The 26,650-nt window shown below is 37.5% G+C and overlaps 1 protein-coding gene across 1 annotated transcript; it reads right to left on the bottom strand.

The window, feature by feature from the left end:
- Nucleotides 1–24,498: 24,498 nt before the first annotated feature.
- LOC127105466 (uncharacterized) lies at nucleotides 24,499–26,536 on the bottom strand. The gene is made up of 6 exons (XM_051042657.1): nucleotides 26,502–26,536; nucleotides 26,126–26,277; nucleotides 25,902–26,029; nucleotides 25,268–25,689; nucleotides 24,865–24,945; nucleotides 24,499–24,733 (listed from the first exon to the last, which is right to left on the bottom strand). The coding sequence occupies exons 1-6, from the start codon at nucleotides 26,534–26,536 to the stop codon at nucleotides 24,499–24,501; spliced, it is 1,053 nt and encodes a 350-aa protein (XP_050898614.1).
- Between the last annotated feature and the right edge of the window lie 114 nt (nucleotides 26,537–26,650).

Below are 26,650 nucleotides of genomic sequence, written 5' to 3'. Positions count from 1 at the left end.
CATTAATCCCATACTTTGAAGAGATCACATTCGAACATATTCCCCGAGAGGAGAACCAGTTGGCAGACGCATTGGCTACCATGTCATCTATGTTCAGAGTCAGATGGGACAATGAAGCTCCCCGGATTACCATTGAACGACTAGACGAACCAGCATATTGTTATGAACTTAACGCTGATGAAGTAGAAGAGAAGCCTTGGTTCCACGAGATAAAAAGATATTTAGAAGCTCAGGAATACCCTGAAGGGACATCCATCAATGACAGGAAATTTCTGAGGAAGTTCTCCGCTAAATTCTTTTTGAGTAATGGAATATTGTACAAACGTAACCATGATTCGACTTTGCTTCGCTGTGTGGATAGAAAGGAATCAGAGAAGATTATGGAAGACATGCACGACGGTATCTTTGGGACTCATTCTAGTGGACATACAATGGCCAAGAAGATTCTGAGGTCAGGGTATTATTGGTCTACCATGGAAACTGATTGCCACCATCACTCTAGAACTTGTCATAAGTGCCAGATCTATGCGGATAAAGTACATGTGCCTCCTGCTCCATTAAACGTGTTGACCGCGCCGTGGCCCTTTGCAATGTGGGGCATTGATATGATTGGCGAGATTAAACCTACCGCCTCTAATGGACATCGTTTCATCCTTGTTGCTATTGATTACTTCACAAAGTGGGTGGAGGCAGCCTCATTTGCTTCTGTTACTAAGAATGTGGTGGCACGATTCATCAAGAACAGCCTCATCTGCCGATACGGCGTCCCTGAGAGAATTATCACTGACAATGGCACTAATTTGAACAACAAGATGATTACTGAACTCTGCACGCAGTTCAAAATAAAACACCATAACTCTTCTCCGTACCGGCCAAAGATGAACGGCGCTGTAGAAGCGGCTAATAAGAATATTAAGAAGATTATACAAAAGATGACGGTAACATACAAAGACTGGCATGAGATGTTACCATTTGCTCTTCATGGTTATCGTACTTCCGTGCGAACTTCGACAGGGGCAACTCCTTTCTCTTTAGTCTACGGAATGGAAGCCGTTTTACCAGTGGAAGTTCAGATTCCCTCTCTAAGGATCATGAAAGAGGCGGGCTTAGACGAGGACGAATGGATTCAGACTCGACTCGATCAGATAAATTTGATGGATGAGAAGAGACTTGCGGTTGTATGTCACGGGCAGATATATCAGAAGCGCATGACCAGGGCATTCAACAAAAAGGTCAAGAGACAAGTGTATCAAATTGGCGACTTGGTAATCAAACGCATCATCCTACCACAAACTGACCCCAGAGGCAAATGGACTCCCACATACGAAGGGCCATTTGTAGTTAAGAAGGTATTCTCAGGTGGAGCCATGATACTCGCTACAATGGATGGTGAAGACTTCCCACATCCCGTGAACGCGGACATAGTTAAAAATACTACGCATAAAAGAGACCCGCTAGATCGACGTATCTAGGCAAAAGTAAGGGCATCCCGGCGAACCAAAAGGGTTCGGGCAAAAATTAGGGATATATAAAAAAAAATGTACACCCGGCAAGTCGAAAACCTGAAAAGGCGGCTTGGGCAAAAAAGGGTATCCTGGTGGACTGAAAACCTGAAAAGGCGGTCCAGGCAAAAATTAGGGATTAAAGCGTATGACTATGTCCCGTTCTCAGTCAACTTTCATCCAAGTTCGAGGGACTGACCAAGCCAATCACTTCTATCCGACAGCAAGGGATGAGATGCTCGAAGACATAATGACAGTAGTAGGCTTAAAATCAATAGGACTTCTTCCACATAGCTTTCTCTTTGTTTTCGACAATTTCCTCTTACTAGGATTTCTGTCTCCTTGTACACAAATTGCCTGTTTATAGGCCTTCTTTCAAAATCAATACAACCTTCTTTCAAAAGATGCTTTTGTTTTTTCTTTTTCTGTTTTGTTTGCGTAAACGTCCATTGATTTAATTTGAATTAATATATGCATTTGAATATGACCAATGTTTACCAAAATACATGCATAGAATAGCAATAGCAATTACTACAAGACTTCAGGATCGAGGATAAGGTCTAACCATGCTTCCAATGAATCCGCTACCAATTCTCTTCCCCAGCAAGCCTATTTTTCCCAGAAGAAAATGGCAGTATCCCCAGGCACAGCCAGTTACTCCCCAACAGAGGTCGGCATCACCAGACAGATTGATCATCTCATCCATCCCCAGCCAGGCTCTGTTGAATATTTCCACCATCAGACAGAAATCAAGCATCCCCAGCCGAGAAAGGGTCATCGACACAAATGTCTCAAATCAGTAGATGGGGATTTATTTTCCCCAGTAGAGTCCCCAAGCAGAACTTCTCATACGCATAACTCATTCATTACATCCTTTCACAGCATACGCATGCATACAACATTCACATTTATTTTAGCATAACACGAAACATCTCATGCATCATGACATAGCATGAAGTTAACTTTTTCTTTGCAGGTTAATTATCCTCCTGATATAGTCAAAGTAGAAGGTTCATTCAGACAGACACCTTTATCAATCACATTCAAGATTCAGATACATATTTCAAATACAGTTCATGGGAACATTCATTCTGACAACACTTCGATATCCTCCTAACGATGGCATCTCTAAGCCCATCCCAGACATTTATTGCAAGTACAACATATACAGGTTATCAGATACAGCCTAACGTACGGTTCATTCTGATTCAGCCCAACATATGACTTCTTCAGCAACTCCAATGCGGTCTAACGTACGACCCATTTGGACCTTCAAATCCTCAGATGCTGCCTAGCGAACGGTACATTCAGGGGTGTAGTCTAGCGTACGACTACTTTCTTTTTCAGATGCAGCCTAACGGACGGCTCATTCTACAACTCGGATACGATCTAACGTACGATCCATTCTGAACTTCAACAACCCCAACGCGGTCTAACGTACGACCCGTTTGGATCTTACAACCCTCAGATGCTACCTAACGTACGGTACATTTCTGAAGTGTAGTCTGGCGTACGACTACCGCTTTCATCATCAGATGCGGCCTAACAGACGACTCATTCTGCGACGGTCTAACGTACGACCCGTTCGGATGTCCATCCCCTCAGATGCTACCTAACGTACGGTACGTTTTAAAGTTTTGATATCTCTCACCCTTATGCCGGTCTTGGATATTCATCTCTTCCTGAGCATGTTGTATCTCTCACCCTCACACCTGGCGTTCAGATCACATGTCTCCTTGAGCTTATTACCCAGTAACCGGTAATACCTCGTCCCGCTGCTTCCCCAGGAGTGTCCTTGTGGACATCCCCAGCGAAGTCCCTTAGTGGATTGTTTTCATCAGGATTTTATCCGAAATATCCGCTGTGGATATTTTTTTGCTGTATTGGCATATTCCCCAATACATGCATCTTCGAGTCAGCTTGAGTCTTTCCATTGGATCTTTTCCCTTTGGAATTCTGTTCCCCACGCTTTGAGTCGTGACATGCTCGCGCATTTTTATCCCTTTTCTATCCCCAGGAGAGTCCCCAGGGTCTTGGTCCCATGGAGTGAATTGCTCATATGGATTATCAGTGGCTTCTGATTTCTTTGCTTTTGTGGACACATATCTCCACAGAGTGCTACCATTTTTCATACCTACATTTGCATCATGAGGTCTCTTAGGGACCAAAATCCGTCTCTTTGTTATTATTTAAGCCCATTCTACCCCGTCGAGACAAAGATTTTAACCTTCACTTCTCCGGCTAGAATGACCTTAAATAGGGGCATCTGTAAGATCCCAATTTTGACCCTAAGATCTCCCATGGCATCATAACATTGCATTTGTATAGCCTCAAGGATCATAAGCATCTTGGTTCCCTTTGCCTCTGGGTGGGACTCCTTGTGATTGGTTTGAGATCACCAAACATGCTTGAATTATATATCATTGTTTCTCTTACTAACCAAAAGCACAAAAATGTGTCACTAACATCTTTTGTTTGAAGCTTGAGTATCATCCAAGACACTTTGTGGATTCTATTCGGGTGATAAGTCAATACAAGGGAATGACGTGGGTTACTTCCAACATGTTCCAATGAGATCTATTCATCATTCAAATGTTAATCTTGAAGGAGCAAAAGTTTGTTCATGAGCTGTCATGCTCGCTAAGCGAGCAGAATGGGTCGCCTAGCGAATCCCAAGAAAAGCCACCAGAATCACCTACGCTTAGAGGAATTTCTTGAACTGTCATGCTCGTTAGGCGAAGCCCACGTGTTTTAAAAAAAACGAAAAAAAAACGAAATAAATAAATAAATAAAATATAACAGAAATTTTTTGGACTTGGGTCTCTCTCATTTGAGCCCACAGGTCCACAAAAATCAGGTTATAAATTCAGAGTTTTAGTGAAACAAAAGGGATTCTATTCCTATTACCCTGGCAGGGAAAAAGATAGTGAGAGAAGAGCTAACAGAGTTCAGAGTAACCTCCAGAAACTGAAGGGAACTCATCGGAAAAGAACCAATTCCCTCTCATATAAACCCTCAGATTGCTTTGCAAACCCAACCGGGCAATTCAATTTCATTCGATCTCTCCAGTCAGGTTTGCTTTATTCCCATTACTTTATGCTTTTAATTTGAATGCTCTGAATATATGAGGTATTATGGGTGAATTTGATACCCTTTTGATGCATGTGTTTGACAAGAGGTTTAGGCCTCCTACCCTTGGTTGCTTTTTGTGAGCTTTTTGTGAATTTTAATGGCATGATTCATATGGTTACATTTTGATTTGGGGGCAACTCTTGATTACCCTATCTTGTTTCTCTAACCTGTTTGTTGAGTTTTGTTTTGTGAGGGCTCATATGACTCTTGCAGAGATGGCTTGCCTGGTGTTCCACTTTATTTGTGGGATACCACCTGGAGGTTTATTCTGATTACCTGTACTGACTCTGTCATACCCCAAAATTTGCCCATTAATATTTCAAGACATTTTGCAAGGCATTCCGACTCATATATAACACTGATCTTGCAGAAACAAAGGCCCAGCTCACGGATGGCCCAATCCAGAAAATGGCCCAAACTGGCCTGTTCGCTACGCGCTCGCCTAGCGAAGCTGACAGACAACAAAAATTTCGGGCTTCATTCTGAGTCCAAAAAAAAAAAAAAAAAAAAAAAAAAAGAGAAATTTTTTTTTTATTAATTAATTAATTAATTAAATAATTAAAATAAATAAATAAATAAAATATAACAAATTATTTTGGACTTGGGTCTCCCTCATTCCAAGCCCATTACCCACGAAATTAGTCTATAAATACTGAAGTTTCAGTAGGGGAGTTACACTTGGAGTTACACTGGGAGATTCACTGGAAAAAAAAAAGAGGAGGAGAACAGAGAAGAACGAATAGAAGTTTTGGCATAGGAACCCTGCCTACCCGGAGAATTCAGAGTAAAGAAACCCTGAAGGCAGCCCATCTGCACCGAAGCCATCGCCGTCCAATTCCCGCTGCCTAACTTATTCCGATACTACAAGTGGTCAATCCCTTCAACCTTGAATTGGCAAACAGGTTTGCGTATCTCTATTGTTTATACTTTCAATTGGCCATATCTACATATATAATGCATCATGATTAAATGTTGATATATAATTTGCTTTCGTATGGGAATTTAAATATGCCTGAATACCCTGAATGTTTGATCATGTTATTCCTGTGATAAAATGCCATAAAATTCAAAGTTCCTAACGTGGGGCTGTTTTCAAATTCAAAATCCGTGGCCGCTCGCTAGGCGAGCCTGGGGCGAGTATTCGCCTGGCCTTCGCTAGGCGAGGCAGAGGCGAACGAGACAGTAGCTGACTTTTCTATTCTGTTTTTTTTTATGTTTTATCATAGCCATGCATTATTCATCCTATCCTATTTATTGTTGTGATATTTCTCCGGTGTAATCTTCGATTGCACCCTGATTTGGTGTTCTGACATGTTTCTTTTTTTTGAGTTTCGTAAAGGTTCACATATCCCAGGAAAAGGTTATTGGCTAGGTATTCCACTTTATTTGTGGGATACCCTTGTGGAGTTTCACCCTAAATTAATTTTTAATGTATTAATTTCTAATGTATTAATTTTTTAATATATTATTTTTAATAATTTTAATGTGGAGATTCATCCTAATTATATAATTAATTGTAAAACTTTGCCTTTGAATAAGTGATCTTGGACCTCTCTTTGTTGCCTTACGATTACGATATTACGGTCATGTCCCGCGAACGTGGGGATACCCTTAGCAAAGACCCTTTGGTTAAATCATCATAAAATAAATTATAGTCCCTCGGATGTTGCCTTCGAATATACAACTTTGTCCCTCGATGACCCTCCGATGTTGCCTACGGTTAAAAGATGATAGTCCCTTCGAATGCTAAGATATCCTCGTAACTGTTGCCTTCAATGACCTATCGATGACCCTACGATGACCCTTAAACATCCAAAGGATAAAACTACTTATTTCTCAATAATAAGGACAGTTTTACCCTCATAAGGATAGGAAATGCTCATAAAGACCTTGGGTCGGTATAACTCTTAATTGTTGTCTCACAATCTAAAAACAATTTTCACACCTCACACCTTTCAAAATATCCTTAGAAAATCACCACTTGGTATATATTCATACTAGAATCATTACCGAGTTATATTTTTCTAAACAATTTCCAAAACTAAACGAGATAACTACTTTGTATATATTCATACAAGAATCATTACAAAGTTAAATTCTCTTTCCAAAAACAATTTTCCAAACAATTCACAAACACTTTTTTTCAGACAAAAATAATATAAGTGATCGAGCAATTAAGAGCCCATGGATAACCATGGATACAAAGGGTGCTAACACCTTCCCTTTGTATAATGTACCTCCCGAACCCAAAATCTAAATTAAGGTCTTTCCTGTTCTTTTCCACCTTTCCTTATTGGATAAAAGAAAAGTCGGTGGCGACTCTTGCTAACCGCGACATTGCGATAAAAAACACAAAAAAGTCCAGTTCACCGTATGACAGACTCACTTTCTTTGATGGTGCTAGCTTGAGAGATCTTTGGGTTTCTTATCTCTTTAATTGCTGTTACTTCGGATCTTTATCCGTACGGTAGATCTCTCGATCCCTTTACTTTTCCCGCATGTTACCAATTTCTTAGGTTTCGTATAGCCTCTCGTGGCATGTCAATTAAGGTAGCGCGGTTTCTTCATCTAGGACTGCCTTTTTGCATGAGCATCCCTAAACACCCCAAACTCATTGATTTTTCTTCTCCTAAGAACACGTTATCTCCTTCTACTACAGGCGAGTAAGTCTCCAAAGGTCGAGCATCCGGTAGATTGCATAGTAACGTCGTTCACCCCAAAACACAACCCTTACCCCATAGGTGGTCGAACTACGTTTTGCTCTGATTTTCATCCCAGATGAGATACGTAGGCATAAGATGCGATGTCTTAGCGAGCACACTCCTCTTTAACCCATAGGTAGCCGAGCTACGAAGACTCTGATTCTCAGATTCAGATGAGATACATATGCAGTGGATGCTGTAACACCCCGAATAAAATAAGAGAATTATTTAAATTAAGTTAATAATATAATTATTAATTTAATTAAATAAATTGAATTATTGGATTATTATTATTATTATTATTTGGAATAATAATTATTGGAAAATATATAAGTTGGAATAAGGAAAAAAGGGTTTCATTGTTGGTAAAGAGTTTTCACGTGAAACCGAGAAGCGGCTGAAAAGTGGAAAGTGGAGAAAGGGCAAAGAGGAAGAGCTAGAGAGCAAAGGTTGAAGAACGGAAAAGCTTGAAGCTTAGAGATTGCCGGATTATCTCAGGTAAGGGGGGTTTATCGTCGTTTAATGGGTATTATGGGTTAACATGTCATGGGTAGTGATAAACCGTTGAAGTGACCCTAATTGGGATGTTGAATGCTGAAATATTGTGATGAATAAGTTGTATTAAAGCTGTAATTGAGTCCGTAATTGTGTGAGTCGTGTTCCCCCGAACGTATAGCTTTTTACGGAAATTGAATCGGAGGTCCGGAAGTCCTCCAATGGCGGAAAATGTGGAGAACTCTGCATTCTGCCTTGTGTTAGCGCAGGAACTGCTGTTTTGTCTGCGTTAACCGGTTAACCCAGGGCGTTAACCGGTTAACACTGTTATATTTTGTGAAAATGTGTTGTTTTGCCTGCGTTAACCGGTTAACCCAGGGCGTTAACCGGTTAACACTGTTGCGTTTTGCCAGAAAATGTGTTTTGTCCTGCGTTAACCGGTTAACCCAGGGCGTTAACCGGTTAACACTGTTGGAAAAGTGAAAAATTGATATTTTAATGTTGTGAACATAATTGGTGATTTGTCTAGGTTGGTATGTGACATAGTAGGGATTGAGTTATGTTATGAAGTAATATTGTAGTCAATTTTGATGAGTAAAATTTGTTGGGTTTGTGTTATAAAGTGTCGATGCAAGTATGACTGAGTTGTTAAGTTGTTCCGTGTACGGAAAGTTGTTAAAAATACTGAGTTGTAGGCTTGATGAGCCAAAGTTGATTATAAGTTGATTATGTTGAAAACCTTGTTGTGTTGCTATTATTATTACTGATTGTCGGAATTGTAAAGCCGTGTATGCCATGTACATTCATATGCATTAAGTCGGAGCTTTGCTCACACCACGTTGGCCTGGATTGGCAAATTTTAAGTTGAAAGTTGAAGGCTTATGCCTTGATGCCCAATAAAATGGCAATGATTTTAAGTTGGGAGTTTTACTCCGATTGGTACCACATGCATGACGAGTCGAGTCTCATTTGAGTTGCATTTTATGTTGTTATTGAGTTTCATTTTACGTTGTTATTGAGTATGATATTTGAGTTGATGTGCCGTTACTGAATGCATGATATGATTAGGGTGATTAACGTGTAAATTTACTTAGCATTACATGATGATTTATAATGCTTATTATATCGATTGAGGAACTCACCCTTACAACTATTTTTCAGGTAACGAGCAGTGAGTGAGTAGAAGCTAGTGCTTGGAGTCTAGTGTGGTCTCCTTAGTGGGTCATGCTCTGATAGATGTAACATCGGGACGGGATGTTTTAACTTGTTGAATAATTTTATGTGTAATGTATTACATATGTTGAATGATCTCTATCCGCTGCGTATTTTGCAAGAAGTGTTTATGTTGAATTAAATAATGAGCATGACTGATTTTTATGGTGAAATGTGTGAAGTGTTGTGTGACACCCTTAACTGCAATAATTACTCTGATTTATATATTTGTTGTTGTAAATTAAATATTTGGGGTATTTTAGAAGGGTGTTACATTAGTGGTATCAGAGCAGGTTGGTCTGTCCGGCCAGTTGTCGTGTCGTTACTGTCTAACAATTGTGTATTGTTACTAATCTAACTTTTAAGTTGTGTTGTGGTGATAAGTTGAAATGGCTGGAAGGAATGACGCTGCAATGGCTGCCGCAATGCAAGCAATGGCACAAGCTGTGCAGAACTTGCCAAATGCTGGTGGTGATGCTGGATCACGTAGCTTGGCGACTTTTCAAAGAGAGAATCCGTCGGTGTTTAAAGGGAAGCATGATCCAGATGCAGCCTTAGGATGGTTGAAAGAGATCGAGAGAATCTTCCGTGTTATGGATTGCACTCCAGCTCAGAAGGTTCGGTATGGTACTCACATGCTAGCAGTCGAAGCTGATGACTGGTGGCTAGAGACTCACGAGAGGTTGACCGTGGCAGGTGAAGTCATTACTTGGGATGTATTCCGTAGGGAATTCATGAGAAAGTATTATCCGGAAGATGTCCGTGGTAAGAAGGAAATTGAGTTCCTTGAGCTGAAGCAAGGAAACATGTCTGTCACTGATTATGCTGCGAAATTTGTGGAGCTGTCCAAATTTTATCCTCATTACACTGGTGCTGGTGCTGAATTTTCAAAGTGCATCAAGTTTGAAAATGGACTGCGCTCTGAAATTAAGAAGGCTGTTGGGTATCAGAAGATACGCATTTTTACTGAATTGGTTGATAGCTGCAGGATATTTGAAGAAGACAATAATGCTCATTACAAGATTGTCAGTGACCGCAGGGGCAAGCAACATCAAAATCGTGGCAAGCCGTATGATGCCCCAGTGGGAAAAGGGAAACAAGGAGCTGCTCCGGCTCAGAGGACTAGTAGGGGAGGTGCTCTTGCTGGTATAGTTTGCTTCAAATGTGGTCAGGCTGGTCATAAGAGTAATGTATGCACTGCTGAAATAAAGAGGTGTTTTCGTTGTGGTAAGACTGGACATGCAATAGCTGATTGCAAGCACAAGGAAGTGATTTGTTTTAATTGTGGCGAAGAAGGGCATATTGGAAGTCAGTGTCAGAAGCCGAAGAAATCTCAGACTGGGAAGGTGTTCGCATTGACTGGAACTCAAACCTCCAGTGAGGACAGACTTATCCGAGGTACGTGTTATATTAATGGCTTTCCTCTTGTAGCTATTATTGACACAGGTGCGACTCATTCCTTTATATCTTTGGATTGTGCTGTGAAACTTAAGTTAGAGATATCTGAGATGTTTGGTAGTATGGTAATTGATACTCCTGCGAAGGGTTCAGTGACTACTACTTCGGTTTGTTTAAATTGTCCTTTGAGTATTTTTGGTAGAGACTTTGGGATGGACCTAGTGTGTCTTCCACTAGTGCAGATTGATGTTATTCTGGGTATGAACTGGTTGGTGTTTAACCGAGTTTCTATCAACTGTTTTGATAAGACGGTGGTCTTTCCTGAGATTGAGGAGGGAAAGAGTTTGTTTCTATCAGCAAGGCAAGTGAATGAAGAAGTAGCTGATGGGGCAGAGTTGTTTATGCTGTTAGCGACTTTGGAGGCTAAAGATAAACTGGTGATTGGCGATCTAGCCGTGGTGTGTGATTTTCCTGATGTGTTTCCGGAAGAGGTGAATGAATTACCGCCAGAGCGGGAAGTGGAGTTCTCGATTGATTTGGTGCCTGGTACTAGGCCGATATCGATGGCTCCGTACCGTATGTCTGCTGTTGAGTTAACTGAATTGAAGAGTCAGTTGGAAGATCTGTTGGATAAGAAATTTATTCGTCCGAGTGTGTCACCGTGGGGTGCACCAGTGCTATTGGTTAAGAAGAAAGAAGGTACTATGAGGTTGTGTGTGGACTACAAGCAACTGAATAAAGTGACGATCAAGAATCGGTATCCTTTGCCGAGGATTGATGATTTGATGGATCAGTTGGTTGGTGCAAGTGTGTTCAGCAAAATAGATTTGAGATCTGGGTATCATCAGATCCGTGTGAAAACCGAGGATATTCAGAAGACTGCTTTCAGAACAAGGTATGGACATTATGAGTATTCTGTAATGCCTTTTGGTGTGACTAATGCGCCTGGAGTATTTATGGAGTATATGAATAGGATTTTCCATCCGTACCTAGACAAGTTTGTTGTGGTGTTTATTGACGATATTTTGGTGTATTCGAAATCTGAAGAAGAGCATGTTGAACATTTGAGAGTGGTTTTGGGAGTTCTACGAGAAAAGAAGTTATTTGCTAAATTGTCCAAGTGTGAATTTTGGTTAGGAGAGGTAAGTTTTCTTGGTCATGTGATTTCAAGAGGTGGCGTTGCTGTTGATCCTTCTAAGATAGAAGCGGTATCTAAGTGGGAAGCTCCGAAGTCTGTTGCTGAGATTCGAAGTTTCCTTGGTTTGGCTGGTTATTATAGGAAGTTCATTGAGGGATTTTCTAAGTTGGCGTTACCATTGACGATGTTGACTAGGAAGGGGCAAGCGTTTGTTTGGGACTCAAAATGTGAAGAAGGTTTCCAAGAGTTAAAGAGAAGGTTAACTACTGCTCCTATTCTGAGATTACCGAGTTCGTCGGAATCATTTGAAGTTTACTGTGATGCTTCATTGTTGGGTTTGGGTGGCGTGTTGATGCAGAATAAGCAGGTTATAGCTTATGCTTCGAGACAGCTGAGGGTTCATGAGAGGAACTATCCGACGCACGATTTAGAGTTGGCGGCTGTGGTGTTTGTTCTAAAGTTGTGGAGGCATTACTTGTACGGGTCAAGATTTGAGGTTTTCAGTGACCATAAAAGTTTAAAGTATTTGTTTGATCAGAAAGAGCTGAATATGAGACAGAGAAGATGGTTAGAGTTTCTGAAGGATTATGACTTTGGTTTGAATTACCATCCGGGTAAAGCAAACGTAGTGGCTGATGCATTGAGTCGGAAATCATTACATATGTCTATGCTAATGGTTAAGGAATTGGATTTAATTGAGCAGTTTAGAGACTTGAGTTTGGTGTGTGAGAGTACTCACAATAGTGTTAAATTGGGAATGTTGAAGTTAACAAGTGGTATTCTGGATGAGATCAGAGAGGGTCAGAAATCCGATGTGCTTTTGGTTGATAAGTTGACTCTAGTGAATCAAGGTCAAGGTGGCGAATTCAGAGTTGATGAGAATGATGTTTTGAAATTTGGTAATCGAGTGTGCATTCCGAATGTTATCGAACTTAAGAAGAGTATTCTTGAAGAAGGACATCGTAGTGGGTTGAGTATTCATCATGGAGCTACGAAGATGTATCATGATTTGAAAAAGTTATTTTGGTGGCCGGGAATGAAGAAAGAAATTGCGAGTTTTGTTTATTCCTGTTTGACTTGTCAGAAGTCAAAGATTGAGCATCAGAAGCCGTCTGGGCTAATGCAACCGTTGGTTATTCCAGAGTGGAAGTGGGATAGTATCAGTATGGATTTTGTTTCTGGTTTACCGAGGACAATTAAGAATTTTGAAGCTATTTGGGTGATTGTTGACAGATTGACAAAGTCGGCTCATTTCATTCCGATCAGAATAGACTATCCGTTAGAGAAATTAGCTGAGTTGTATATTGAGAAAATTGTAAGTTTGCATGGTATTCCGTCGAGTATTGTTTCGGACAGAGATCCTAGATTTACATCGAAATTCTGGGAAGGTTTGCAGAGGGCTTTGGGAACTAAGCTAAGATTGAGCTCTGCATATCACCCGCAGACTGATGGTCAGACTGAGAGGACGATTCAGTCATTGGAGGATCTTTTGAGAGCTTGCGTTTTGGAAAAGGGAGGTGCTTGGGATTGTTATTTACCTTTGATTGAGTTTACCTACAACAATAGTTTTCATTCGAGTATTGGTATGGCACCGTTTGAAGCTTTGTATGGTAGGAGATGTCGGACACCTTTATGTTGGTATGAGTCCGGTGAGAGTGTTGTGGTTGGACCGGAAATTGTTCAACAAACTACGGAAAAGATTAAGATGATTCAGGAGAAGATGAAAATTGCTCAGAGTCGTCAGAAGAGTTATCATGACAAGAGGAGGAAATCACTTGAGTTCCGAGAGGGAGATCACGTGTTTCTTCGTGTTACTCCGATAACTGGGGTTGGTCGAGCTTTGAAGTCAAAGAAGTTGACACCTCGATTTATTGGTCCTTATCAGATTTTGGAGAGGATAGGAGAGGTAGCCTATCGTATCGCTTTACCGCCGTCACTTGCGAATTTGCATGAGGTTTTTCATGTGTCTCAGTTGAGGAGGTACATTCATGATCCGTCGCATGTGATCCAAGTAGATGATGTACAGGTGAGAGATAACCTGACTGTTGAAATATCGCCTATGAGGATTGAGGATCGAGAGTTGAAGCAGTTGCGGGGTAAAGAGATTGCCTTAGTGAAAGTAGCTTGGGGAGGACCAGCAGGTGGCAATGTGACTTGGGAACTGGAGAGTCAGATGAAAGAGTCTTATCCAGAGTTATTTGCTTGAGGTATGTTTTCGAGGACGAAAACTCTTTTAGTGGGGGAGAGTTGTAACACCCCGAATAAAATAAGAGAATTATTTAAATTAAGTTAATAATATAATTATTAATTTAATTAAATAAATTGAATTATTGGATTATTATTATTATTATTATTTGGAATAATAATTATTGGAAAATATATAAGTTGGAATAAGGAAAAAAGGGTTTCATTGTTGGTAAAGAGTTTTCACGTGAAACCGAGAAGCGGCTGAAAAGTGGAAAGTGGAGAAAGGGCAAAGAGGAAGAGCTAGAGAGCAAAGGTTGAAGAACGGAAAAGCTTGAAGCTTAGAGATTGCCGGATTATCTCAGGTAAGGGGGGTTTATCGTCGTTTAATGGGTATTATGGGTTAACATGTCATGGGTAGTGATAAACCGTTGAAGTGACCCTAATTGGGATGTTGAATGCTGAAATATTGTGATGAATAAGTTGTATTAAAGCTGTAATTGAGTCCGTAATTGTGTGAGTCGTGTTCCCCCGAACGTATAGCTTTTTACGGAAATTGAATCGGAGGTCCGGAAGTCCTCCAATGGCGGAAAATGCGGAGAACTCTGCATTCTGCCTTGTGTTAGCGCAGGAACTGCTGTTTTGTCTGCGTTAACCGGTTAACCCAGGGCGTTAACCGGTTAACACTGTTATATTTTGTGAAAATGTGTTGTTTTGCCTGCGTTAACCGGTTAACCCAGGGCGTTAACCGGTTAACACTGTTGCGTTTTGCCAGAAAATGTGTTTTGTCCTGCGTTAACCGGTTAACCCAGGGCGTTAACCGGTTAACACTGTTGGAAAAGTGAAAAATTGATATTTTAATGTTGTGAACATAATTGGTGATTTGTCTAGGTTGGTATGTGACATAGTAGGGATTGAGTTATGTTATGAAGTAATATTGTAGTCAATTTTGATGAGTAAAATTTGTTGGGTTTGTGTTATAAAGTGTCGATGCAAGTATGACTGAGTTGTTAAGTTGTTCCGTGTACGGAAAGTTGTTAAAAATACTGAGTTGTAGGCTTGATGAGCCAAAGTTGATTATAAGTTGATTATGTTGAAAACCTTGTTGTGTTGCTATTATTATTACTGATTGTCGGAATTGTAAAGCCGTGTATGCCATGTACATTCATATGCATTAAGTCGGAGCTTTGCTCACACCACGTTGGCCTGGATTGGCAAATTTTAAGTTGAAAGTTGAAGGCTTATGCCTTGATGCCCAATAAAATGGCAATGATTTTAAGTTGGGAGTTTTACTCCGATTGGTACCACATGCATGACGAGTCGAGTCTCATTTGAGTTGCATTTTATGTTGTTATTGAGTTTCATTTTACGTTGTTATTGAGTATGATATTTGAGTTGATGTGCCGTTACTGAATGCATGATATGATTAGGGTGATTAACGTGTAAATTTACTTAGCATTACATGATGATTTATAATGCTTATTATATCGATTGAGGAACTCACCCTTACAACTATTTTTCAGGTAACGAGCAGTGAGTGAGTAGAAGCTAGTGCTTGGAGTCTAGTGTGGTCTCCTTAGTGGGTCATGCTCTGATAGATGTAACATCGGGACGGGATGTTTTAACTTGTTGAATAATTTTATGTGTAATGTATTACATATGTTGAATGATCTCTATCCGCTGCGTATTTTGCAAGAAGTGTTTATGTTGAATTAAATAATGAGCATGACTGATTTTTATGGTGAAATGTGTGAAGTGTTGTGTGACACCCTTAACTGCAATAATTACTCTGATTTATATATTTGTTGTTGTAAATTAAATATTTGGGGTATTTTAGAAGGGTGTTACAGATGCGACGTCCGTGCGAGTCATTTTCTTTTGACCCTTCTTTTAGTAAGTAGTACATTAGATAAACATACACGCTTTTCTCATCCCTTCAATCATGTTTGCACAAATAAATTTTCAAAAAAAAAACAACAACCTTTGCAACAAATGTGAAAAGGGCTCCCTAGGAGTACCTAGGATGCTTTAGGTGCCTAACACCTTCCCATTGCATAACCAACCCCCTTACCCAGATCTCTGACATTTTTACTAGTTTTTGATTCGATAAAACTTTTAGGTTTTTGTTCGCTTTCTAACCATTCCTTTGGATAAATAGAAGTGCGGTGGCGACTCGACTTGTATGATTTACCTTGGATTTAGTTAATATCTCTAATGGTAATGAATACCCCGCTACAGATACTCTGAAGATTAATTCTTGGGGAGAGGAGTATGTCATTTTCTTGTCTGGACAAACCTCTGTAACTCTTGGTGTTCCTCTCTTTCCCTTAGTTATTTATTTCCTACAGTTTATATTCCGCAATTTATTTTCTACTTCTTATTACTTAAATGTTTTTCAAAATGTTTTTAAACTCTGGTTTTAATCTGCAAAGTTTTTCAAATCATATTTTTTGGAACCACACAATTCACCCTCTCTCTTGTGTGGGAAGTCAAATGTCCAACAAGTGACATCAGATCCTAACTCATGTTTAAGGACTAATCGTCTCAAGAGAAATATAACTTTCGACAAGAGATCATTTCTAAACTCACCACCATTTTTTAATGATAGTAGATTTGATATTTAGAAAGTTATGCTTAAAATGTTTTTACAAAGCACAAATCAGGAATCATGGGAAATAATAGTCAATGGTCCATTTATCCTACTCATCAAGTTAATGATGAAGTAGTAGATAAACCCAAGTCTCTTTGGACCGAAGAGGAAAAGATAAAATATGAAATAGACTTTAAAACCAAAAGTCTTATAACTATGTCTCTAGATGATAGCAAATTTTACTATGTTCATCAATGCAATACCTCCAAGAAAATGTGGGATACTCTTGAAACGGTATATGAAGTTTATCCAAGTATCGAACAAAAGAAGATGAACACACAAGGCAAAGAAGATGAAGATGCCAATCCTGTATATTTTTTAAAGTTTAGAAAAGTTGGAAACTATGTTAGAAATTGTATCACTAACAAATATCCGAGAGTTAAGAATTGGAAGTTTTGTCCAACTATTAAATCAAAAGATAAAAACCTTCATGAATTTCAGAAGAAATCAAGAAAGAAGAAAATTGTAGATAAATTTAGCGAACTAGTTCAATTACTCAAAGATGAAGAAGCAAAAACCAAAGAATCATCAACTTCATCTTACTCCTATCATACGACTCATGTAGAATACTTCGAAAGAACATACTCAGTAGTTGAACGATCCTCATAAGATTCAACATCAAATGAGTGATCCTCTTGTTGAAGGATTGACAAAGAAGAAGAAGAAGTTTCTTCAATACTTGAAGGAAGAAGAAGAGAAGAGACACCAATCTCAGGGAGAAATATGAAAGAATATTCTTCCAACAAAGAAGATAAAATATGCTTAAAGGCATCCTATTCTAGGTATCAAACCATCTTATGCTCAACTATTTAGAACGAGTAGTCAATTAGAGGAAGAAAATGATAAAATAACGTAACATATCCTAGGTCTTAAAGACTCACTAAGACATCTCAATGAAATAAATAATTCATATAAGATAGAAATAACTAAGCTTAGAAACTGAAAAGAAGAATGTAAGTGATGTGACTCTCTTATAAAAGAAGTAATTGATCTTCGTGAAACCCTAGGAAAGTTTACCTAAGAGAAAAAGAAGCTTAACTTAATCTTATCAAGTGAAAAGCCTTCCCTAAATAGAAACATACTAGAATTTAAAAAGGATAGAAAATTTAGGAAAGGTATAGGTTATAAAGAAAAAAGTGCCTATTTTATAAGTGCATACCCTGTAAGAGAATATGTCACTTAGAACCTTTTTGTTTTGATAAAATGAAAGGATCTAAAGGTATACTTTAGATCATATGGAACTAATGCACTAGGACCCAAGAAGATATGGGTACCGAAGGTGAAACCTTAGTGTTTTACAGGTATGCTTTATAGCTTGGGGATTTGAAGATTATTAATAAAGTTATGCAAAGCAATAGTATATTTCCAAAAGTATACAATATTTATGAAATCTCTGATCTAAGATGAACTATGATGGAAAATTATCAGCCGTTGTGATCAAAGCAAATTGTTTGAGAATATCTTAAAGTTTATGATCCTTAATGATCAGTTAAATGAACATGTATGTAACGAACTTGCTCATTTTATTGTTTATTCCAACTTTCACATTCAACGATGTGTAGAGAAGGATACACCATGGAATGTTTGATGTTACCCTTTTAGGTAAGTATTTATCAAGAATTCTTGATAAAAGAGGTATACATTATTTTAAGGTGAAAATAATCGGATAACTCTGATTAAGTCCTTAAAATTATGAATTTAATTTTTCGGTCATCTCAATAAATTATTTTCCTAACCCAAAAGATGAATATTTTAAGTGTTTTTAGAAAGGAGGTATAAATAAAGCCAAACAAAGGTTCATCAATCAAAGCCAAAAAAACAAGACATGATAAATTGGTCCAAAATAATCGATCAGGATCAACATCTAATCAATTAGGTGATGTGAAAATTTAGATATTCGAACGTTGAAGCTCACCATAATGACTAGTTAGGTGAGACATAAATGCAACAGATAGTTTCAACGGCTAACTCTTAAATTCTACTGTTGCAAATCAATTAACACTTACTTCTAATCGATTAGACTAAAGCTATATATAGAGGTAACATTCTCATTCTTTCCATCTCATAATTCTTAATATGTGCATTACATTAGAAACATATTAGATCTCTCACTCATCCATCATCCCTCAAAATTTCCTAAAAAAGAACCTGCTCCTCCAAACCTTTAGTCTCATACTTCTCTGAAGACTTCTCTTCTAAATATTAAGAAACCAACTCCAACCCTCACTACACGGATAAAGAGGTTTTTGTCACTCACTATTTGGATGAAGATCTATTTAAGAACTTCTCCTTGATGGAAGCCTTCAACTTCGTCGGGTTAAGGAATTTTGTGTTTGAAAAACCTCAAGAGAGGAACCCCAAATTGATAAGAATGTTCTATCTCTCCTACAAGGATGCCATCATCAACTCCAAAGTCAATAAGCATCCCATCACCATGTCTCTTGAATATTGTGCTCAAGTTTGAATTCCACCCTTCATGGAGGAAGATTATGATCAACCGAATCTTGAAGGTAATGGATTTAATTTCGAAATTCATGACCACTATCTACTCATTGATCCCGCTTCTAAAATTCCAACTGCCTTCAACATTGTCCTCATTCGTCCAAATACTAGATTAATTCATTAACAAAGAATCATGTACTTTTTCCAAGGAAAGGTAACTATAGTACCCTTCAAAAATCAGATGTCCCTACAGTTTGGTTCCTAGAAAACCAAATTGTAAAAAATCGGGCAGATGTCGTACTTCACCACATGTTAGATAGTAAGAGGAAAACCTTACCTTACCCTATCCTAAATTCGTCACCAAAATCCTATCCTATCCTACAACGCTATGAGTTTGGAGAAGAAGAACCAGACTTTGTGCATACAAATATAGGGCAAGGGGTTATAATCAAGATGGATATGCAAATCAAGACAGGGAATTTATCCCACTACCACCAAGAAGAGCAAGGCATCGAAGATACGATAACCTTCCATCATCCTCCTATAACACCCTAAATGAAATTAGGAATGAGCAAAGAGCAATGAATGCAAATATCGATAAACTCATCCAAAAGATGCAGAGAAAAAATCTTATCTCTCCAACAATTTCAAGGGATAATGATGATGATGAGATGAGTTGAATGTCTCTTAGTTGCTTTTTTCTTTGTTGTTATGAAATTTTCCTTTGTACAATTTTCAATTTCAAGGGAGGATATATATATTTGGTCTTCCTTTTACTTTATAATACTAGGCGATGTGAGATTTCTTTAACAAACATAAATACTATCCATTTTGATTGAAAACAATACATCAACTTTCATTGTCTACACATGAAATCATGTTTCAAATAACTATCGTACACCACCATAAAGAATATATTCACTTAAACCTACATCACTCTAAGAATTTTCACATTATCTTCAATGAAAATCATAATTCAAAAGAACTACCATACTCTATCATAAAGAGTATAGTCACTTGAAATTACATCACTCTATGAATTTTCACATTGTCTTCACCGACAATCATAGTTCAAAAGAATTATCATACTCCATCATGATGAATATACTTCACTTGATGCAAAATCACTCCAAAAATTTCATATTATCATCACCAACAATCATAGTTCAAAGAACTATCAAACTCCACCATAAGGAATATATTTCACTTGAAGCCCACTCCAAGAATTTTAGCATGTAATAAATCAAATTGAAAATTTATGGTGCAACTTTATTCAACTAACACATATCTTCACTACAAATTGCATCAATTCCAATTAATGGCCATGTAAAAACCAACACCTTGTGTAATCTTGAATTCTAAAAAAAACAATTATGTCATAAATATTCTCTAGTCCAAACTTAGGGCCACGTCACAACAACTCCTTCACAATATCACCCTTATTTTTTTATGTGAAATATCAAACAAAGTTACAATCATATAGCATATTAAGAACTCTTATTCCTGGATTAAACCAAAATTCTGAATATCAGATGCTGAGAAAAATAGACAAAAAGAAAATGAAAAAACATAATAACAAGAATATTGTTGAGGAAAACAAGTGTGAGTTGGAAATGTTGAGAAACAAGTGGGAAAGTCCCACATTGATTAGAAAAGTTGAGATTGAGCACTTTATAAGTGAGAACACTCACACACCTATCACCTAAAAGTTTTGGGTGAATATGTAGTGTGTCTCTCATAAAAAAATGAATCATTATAAATGTAAAAATGCTCCCTCATGTTGACCCCCAAAATTGCTAACACTAGTAGTGGTATCATGAGCCATTGGTTCGAGTGAAGGACCAACACACTTGTATCGAAAGACCTCCCCACCACACTTGAGGGGGGAGTGTTGAGATAAACAAGTGTGAGTTGGAAGTGTTGAGAAACAAGTGTCGGGAATTCTCACATAAATTCGAAAAGTGAAGATTGAGCACTTTATTTATAGAATATGATATATGTCTCTCACAATGTGTGTTGCTCATGAAAAAAGTATCTCAATATAAATGAAAATACTCTCTCACGTTGATCCCAAAATTGATGACCTAACAAATATAACATACACACTCTAAATCAAACATTTTATTTAACTCCTTTTCTTATCTTAAAATGTTTGATGATTTACCATAAATTAAAAAAATATATTTTCCCATGATCTTGAAATGTGAAGTAATTGATCAGTTGTCACCATAAATATGAGAATTTTTTTTACCAAAATGACCCACATTTAAAAAAAATCCCAAAATAACCCACATTTCAGATAATTCCCCAAAATAACCCACTTTGAAGAATTGGTTCCAGATGAATTGACGTATGCTCTCTAAGTTAAAGAGGTGGCGCCAATTGGATTGACTTATGCACCTAATTCTGCCAATCCAATTGACGCCTATGTGTTAAGTTTAAGAGGACATGCCAATTGGTACGACACCTATGCGTGTTGTGTATTTTTTTTGAAAAATAATATACAGTTTATATAAAAGTCGAAAGCAGACCAATTGGTATTAATATTAATATGTGTTTACATATGAATATCAAAAAGACTAATGTCATTGACTGCGATGACCTAACCGATCTCCGGTACCACATCCCCTAGCTACCCGAACGCCTAACTCTAACCCACATTGATGATTCACCCCAGGTGTTTGAGGATTTGAGGCCCCAGGAACATCACCACCACCTGGAGGAGTTTCCCTAAGATATTCAGACAAATCCACGTAGTCCTGTGTATGCAATGAAGCTCTACTGCCATAGCTGAGTTCGTGACCCATGCTAAAGTAGTTAAGTTGTGCTTGAGTTATTGGAGGGGCGACCTGGACGATTGAAAGGCGACATTGGTGTGAATGATGCGTCGAGGAAAAGTTGAAATGGTTGTTGTGGTGTTTGTTATCCATATGGCTGTTGCATGTTTTAGTTTTGTGATGTTTGAGCTTTTAGCTATAGTAGGAGGAAGGGCGGTTGGTGTTAAGTGATCGTTGAGTATTTTGGCTAAGGTGGCTATGGTAGGGTGATGTGTTGGATGCATAGCGATGTTGGGTGTCTTGATGATGACCTTCTTGTTGGTGGTGGTACGGGGTATGCTATTAGTATTCTAGTTGGGTGTTTGACATGTTAAGGTCGTATGTTTGTCTGTTTGTGGGCCAATAATTTTGATGGGTAAGAGGTTGTGAGTAACCGGTCTGGCAATGTTGTGGGGGGTTAGATGTTGAACCTTCTCGTGTGTAAGTTACTTCGTGTGAGTCGTATAGGTACATATCTTCGATGAGGAACTCAAATCCAACCGATCTGTACCAAGCCATATAATTATGAGTTGGTTTTTCTTCGGTTGACATCACAACGTCAGTTAAGACACGGTCTTGTCGGTGGTTCCATTTTCGACACTCAGATCTAGCGAAACTTTTCCAAGGGTGAAAGTTCCATTGATTGTTAACTTTTCGTAGATGCCATTCTCTGAGGTTTGTCGGGGGATCTGGGATGTGTTGAAGCATACCGAGCTGCAATTTAACACGGTTAGGCATGGCAACGGGGCGGGTCGGATACGGTTTTTGCCTTCCCCAAACCCAAACCTGAATCCCTAAACAATCCCCGCTCCCCGCCCCAAACCCAAACGAGGATGGAGAATTAAAACCCGGGTTCGGGTATCCCCGTCCCGCCACCATCCATTTAGTGAAATCAATTTTTTTAATAGAATTTTTTTTTAAAAATCAAATTACATTCCAAATAATAAAATAAAAAAATCTAAAAATATTCCATACATACATTTAAAATATTTTAAATAATTAATACAAATAAAAATATTACAACATTAGCCACTTATTTAATATTCTAAACCATCAAAAATAAATAATAATGTACATAATAAAATAAACGGGGCGGGTTCGGGGACAGGTTCAGGGTGGATACTAGTGTCCCCATTATCCGATCCGTCCCCATATTTTATAATCGGGGAAAACCTAAACCCAAACTCAAACCTAGTCAAAGCAGCTTTTCTCCGTCAACTTCGGGGCGAGTTCGGGTGGGTACCCGCGGGTACGGGTTATGTTGCAATGCCTAAACACGACCACTATGGTGCATATCCATAGTGGTGAACCTTATGATCAGTGTGCATGCAGTCCAAACGATTGCATCTTGTTCGTTGATTTCATGGTCATAATCAAAGTTTAGAGATGGACGCCAAATTAACTGAAATGTGAAAATATATTAGATTATATAATGAGTGATATTATAAATAAATTATTATGAATTAATTCGGTTAATGACAATACATCTGTTGGTCGAAGGTGATCCAAGAGATTGCGATATTGAGTAATACAGTGTCTAACACATCTGTTGTAACTCATACCACGAGTGGACCATCTGCACCAAAAAAACAAATATATTATTTAGAGATAATAATGGGTAAAGTAAGTAAATGTCGTTAGTTGCTAAGAACTTACTTTTGTGCATACGGGAATGTGAACGAGTTGTGGTTGACGGGCGCTAGGGACGGTAGTCTGAACCAATCCTATGCTTAGAGCAAAACAGCGCATCCATAAAATGTAAATGTGTCTTTGTGTGCATTCTTTGCAAGTTTCGACCGATTGCGTCTCACAAGAAGAGAAGTGATCTTGGTAGGTAGCTTCTATAAACCCACTTCACAGTTGCATTGCCACTAATATTGTATAGAATCACCGAAAATTAAACGCTAAATTCATATTTGTACAAGATCTCGAATAAATCACTTTCCCATAGTGGCGACAAAGACGAACCATGTTTGCAATATAATGAAAAAAGATGTGGAAAAATGAATCACACCACACCTCTATTTATAAAAAGAATGACATAATACACACATGAGTCAGACCAATTGACGTACGTCTCCTCTCATTCTTTACACACAGACGTCAATTGGATTGACAACACCATATGCAGAAGCCAATTCAATTGGCGCCTCCTCTTTAAAATTAAGGATAGACGCCAATTCATATGACACCTATGTGTTGACGTTTTTTTTATATTTTCTTTAAAAATGAGATAATTTGAAAATTGATCTAGGTTATTTTGAATTTTCTTTTAAAAAACTAAATTATTTATTTGAGTAAAAAATTCCAAATCTGACATCTCCTTGTCCTTACAATTTTTTTTCCTCTGTATCTTTTCTTTTTATTATTTAGCCCCTAAATAACAGAACTAAAACAAAACAAAAACTATACCATAGAAACTTAATTAAATGAATGAAGAGAAGACTAGTTGTACACCATCATATAAAATCACACAACCAACTATATATATTTTTTTCATTAAATAGATTCATACATACATAATCCGAATTCACTTTAGCTATTAGTCACTAACTAAGCTATTCCATAAATTGATTCCATATTAAGATTACTGTGTAATAAAAACAATATTATTAAACGAAGTACGAGAAGTACTTCAACTCATTAACTATTTTCTAATAAAAAAGACACCATAAGTTTGGTATACTTTTTTTTTTTTTTACTTTTACTATATATTAATACTAATACCAATACTTCAAACAAAACTACATAGAATAAATTGGCAGTAACTTATGATCTCCTCCATGATGATTTTCAATGCTGTATTTGGTTTACTTTCACCATTAATTCATGGATCCAAACACCAGCAGTAGTAGTCAGATCTTGAGATTTCTAGCATTTGTTCAGGACTCATTCTTTCAAGCTCACTTTGCCTCCATGAAGCAAAGTTATTCCTATTTTGAGAATCAGATGCCAAAGGATAATCTTCTGTTTTGTGTATTTGTGTTCTCATTCTCATGTAGAGTCTCATTGCTGCAACACAATCATCATAAGGATCTTGTATTCCAGTTTGAATATCATACCTGCACATATAATAATAATAATAATAATAAATCTTTTGTTTAGAATATGTATTATATATATTTATATGTTCGAAAAATTCACATTTAATATTTTTTCTATAAAAATAAAATAAAATTGAGTTGATACTTGCCCAAGATATGCCTGTGTTAAGTATTTGAGTGAGTTGCTGAGCTTGCTAGTTTTCATGAGTGGAGGGTATTTTGCAGTGTCCCTGTTGACATCATTAATTTATAAAAACTCAATAAATATATATATATTTATGTAATTAAAGCACTATTTGATCAAAGTCATTAGTTAATTTTCTAAATTTAGAACCAAAATATTGTTGTTTAACATTATTTAAAGACAAATCATCTTCGATTTTTAGCGACAATAATTAAAGGAAAAATTTAACAACGTTTAAATTGTGATAAATATATTATAAGATTTTATTTAATCACGGTTTAAGTTTAACTATGATAAATTTTGAAGTCTGTATTGTAGAGATTATAGTAAAAAGATAAGTTAAGTATGAGAAAATGAATATAATTTACCTTATTTTTGGTGTTGGATACTCAATTTGCAAAGATGCAAGGTCATGATCTAAACCATGACCCACAAGAATCCTAGCTTTTCCTCCTTTTGAACGAATTGTCCAAATGGGTTCTCCATTACAAAGAAAATCTTGAATCTTCCTTTGAACTAGTTTCAATGGCATTGCATCTCTTAAGTATTCATGTCTTATACCAGTTGTCTCATACCTGTAGTTTGTGATTGGAATTGGTGGAATAACATAAGAATGGAAGATAATATTCTCATGTTCATCTATTAAGCAAACTCTTGCACAAAGATCAAGTGAACCATCACTTCCACCTCCCACCATTTTACAAGCTAGTGCAACTACTTGTGGTCCTCTTCCACCACCAATTGTCAAGTTATCGCGAATTCCCAAGTTCGAAAATCGGCCACATATTCCCTACATATTCATAAGAGTTAGACCAGTTTTCAGTATAAGCTAAACATTCAGAATCCAAGAGACCTTGACACAACAGCAAAAAATTTAAGAGTCAGTGAGATGGCTGATGAAAATAATATATGGATAAGCACTTAATTTGCTAAGCATTTATAGCAATTCAAGTTCCAAATTAATTAAGTGAGAACTAAGTTGATAGATGCATGTATATATACACTTAATCCAGAGAGTTGACACTTTTGTTGATGGACCCTGCGAGAGTTAGGGCTATCAAGGACTTTCAAGCAAAACTTGCACCCTCGGTTAGCAAAGATTTCTTTGCATTCTGGTTTTGGCAATGGACCTAGAAAAACACAAACATCATATTAATTAATTATCTCTAGATTTTGTTACAAATTCATAATCATGATAAATATTTAAGAAGAGGTTAATTAGTTACCTATAAGATGTTCCCTTAGAGACTCAAAGGATCTGCAATGTTTCCTGCAAATACCACAGGTTGGTTCATGAACAGAATGATAAGAGATCTTCATGTGATCCACTAGATGCTCCACTTTGTTGAACTGCCTATAACATGCAGCACACTTGTTCCTATATATAAAAAATTGTTATTATTCTTGTTAAGATGCACATGAACAACTTAATGATATATATATGTTTTCGCAACATAATATATGCAACATTATTTTTTGGTCGATACCATATCTTTTATATATATTCAGGTTGAAGTATCCCTTATATTTTGAATAACATAATTTTTTTGGTTGTTTTAAACAAATTATGTGTGTGGAGTAGGAAAAAGAAAGAAAGAAAACCTGCGAGTTTCTGCGGTTTCAATTCTGCAATCCATAATTGCTAAAACTGATTTTGATATTGATTCTCTTATGAAGGACTAGAAGAGAACTGAAGTTGAAGTAAGAAGTAGGAGTGAGATGGTATTTATAGAGCAAGAGTTGAAGGGTAT

Source organism: Lathyrus oleraceus, chromosome 1, assembly GCF_024323335.1.
Source record: "Lathyrus oleraceus cultivar Zhongwan6 chromosome 1, CAAS_Psat_ZW6_1.0, whole genome shotgun sequence".
In the NCBI taxonomy this organism is placed as follows: domain Eukaryota; kingdom Viridiplantae; phylum Streptophyta; class Magnoliopsida; order Fabales; family Fabaceae; genus Lathyrus; species Lathyrus oleraceus.
The sequence above is the reverse complement of the archived record's forward strand: the minus strand, read 5'-3'. Positions and strand labels throughout refer to the sequence as shown.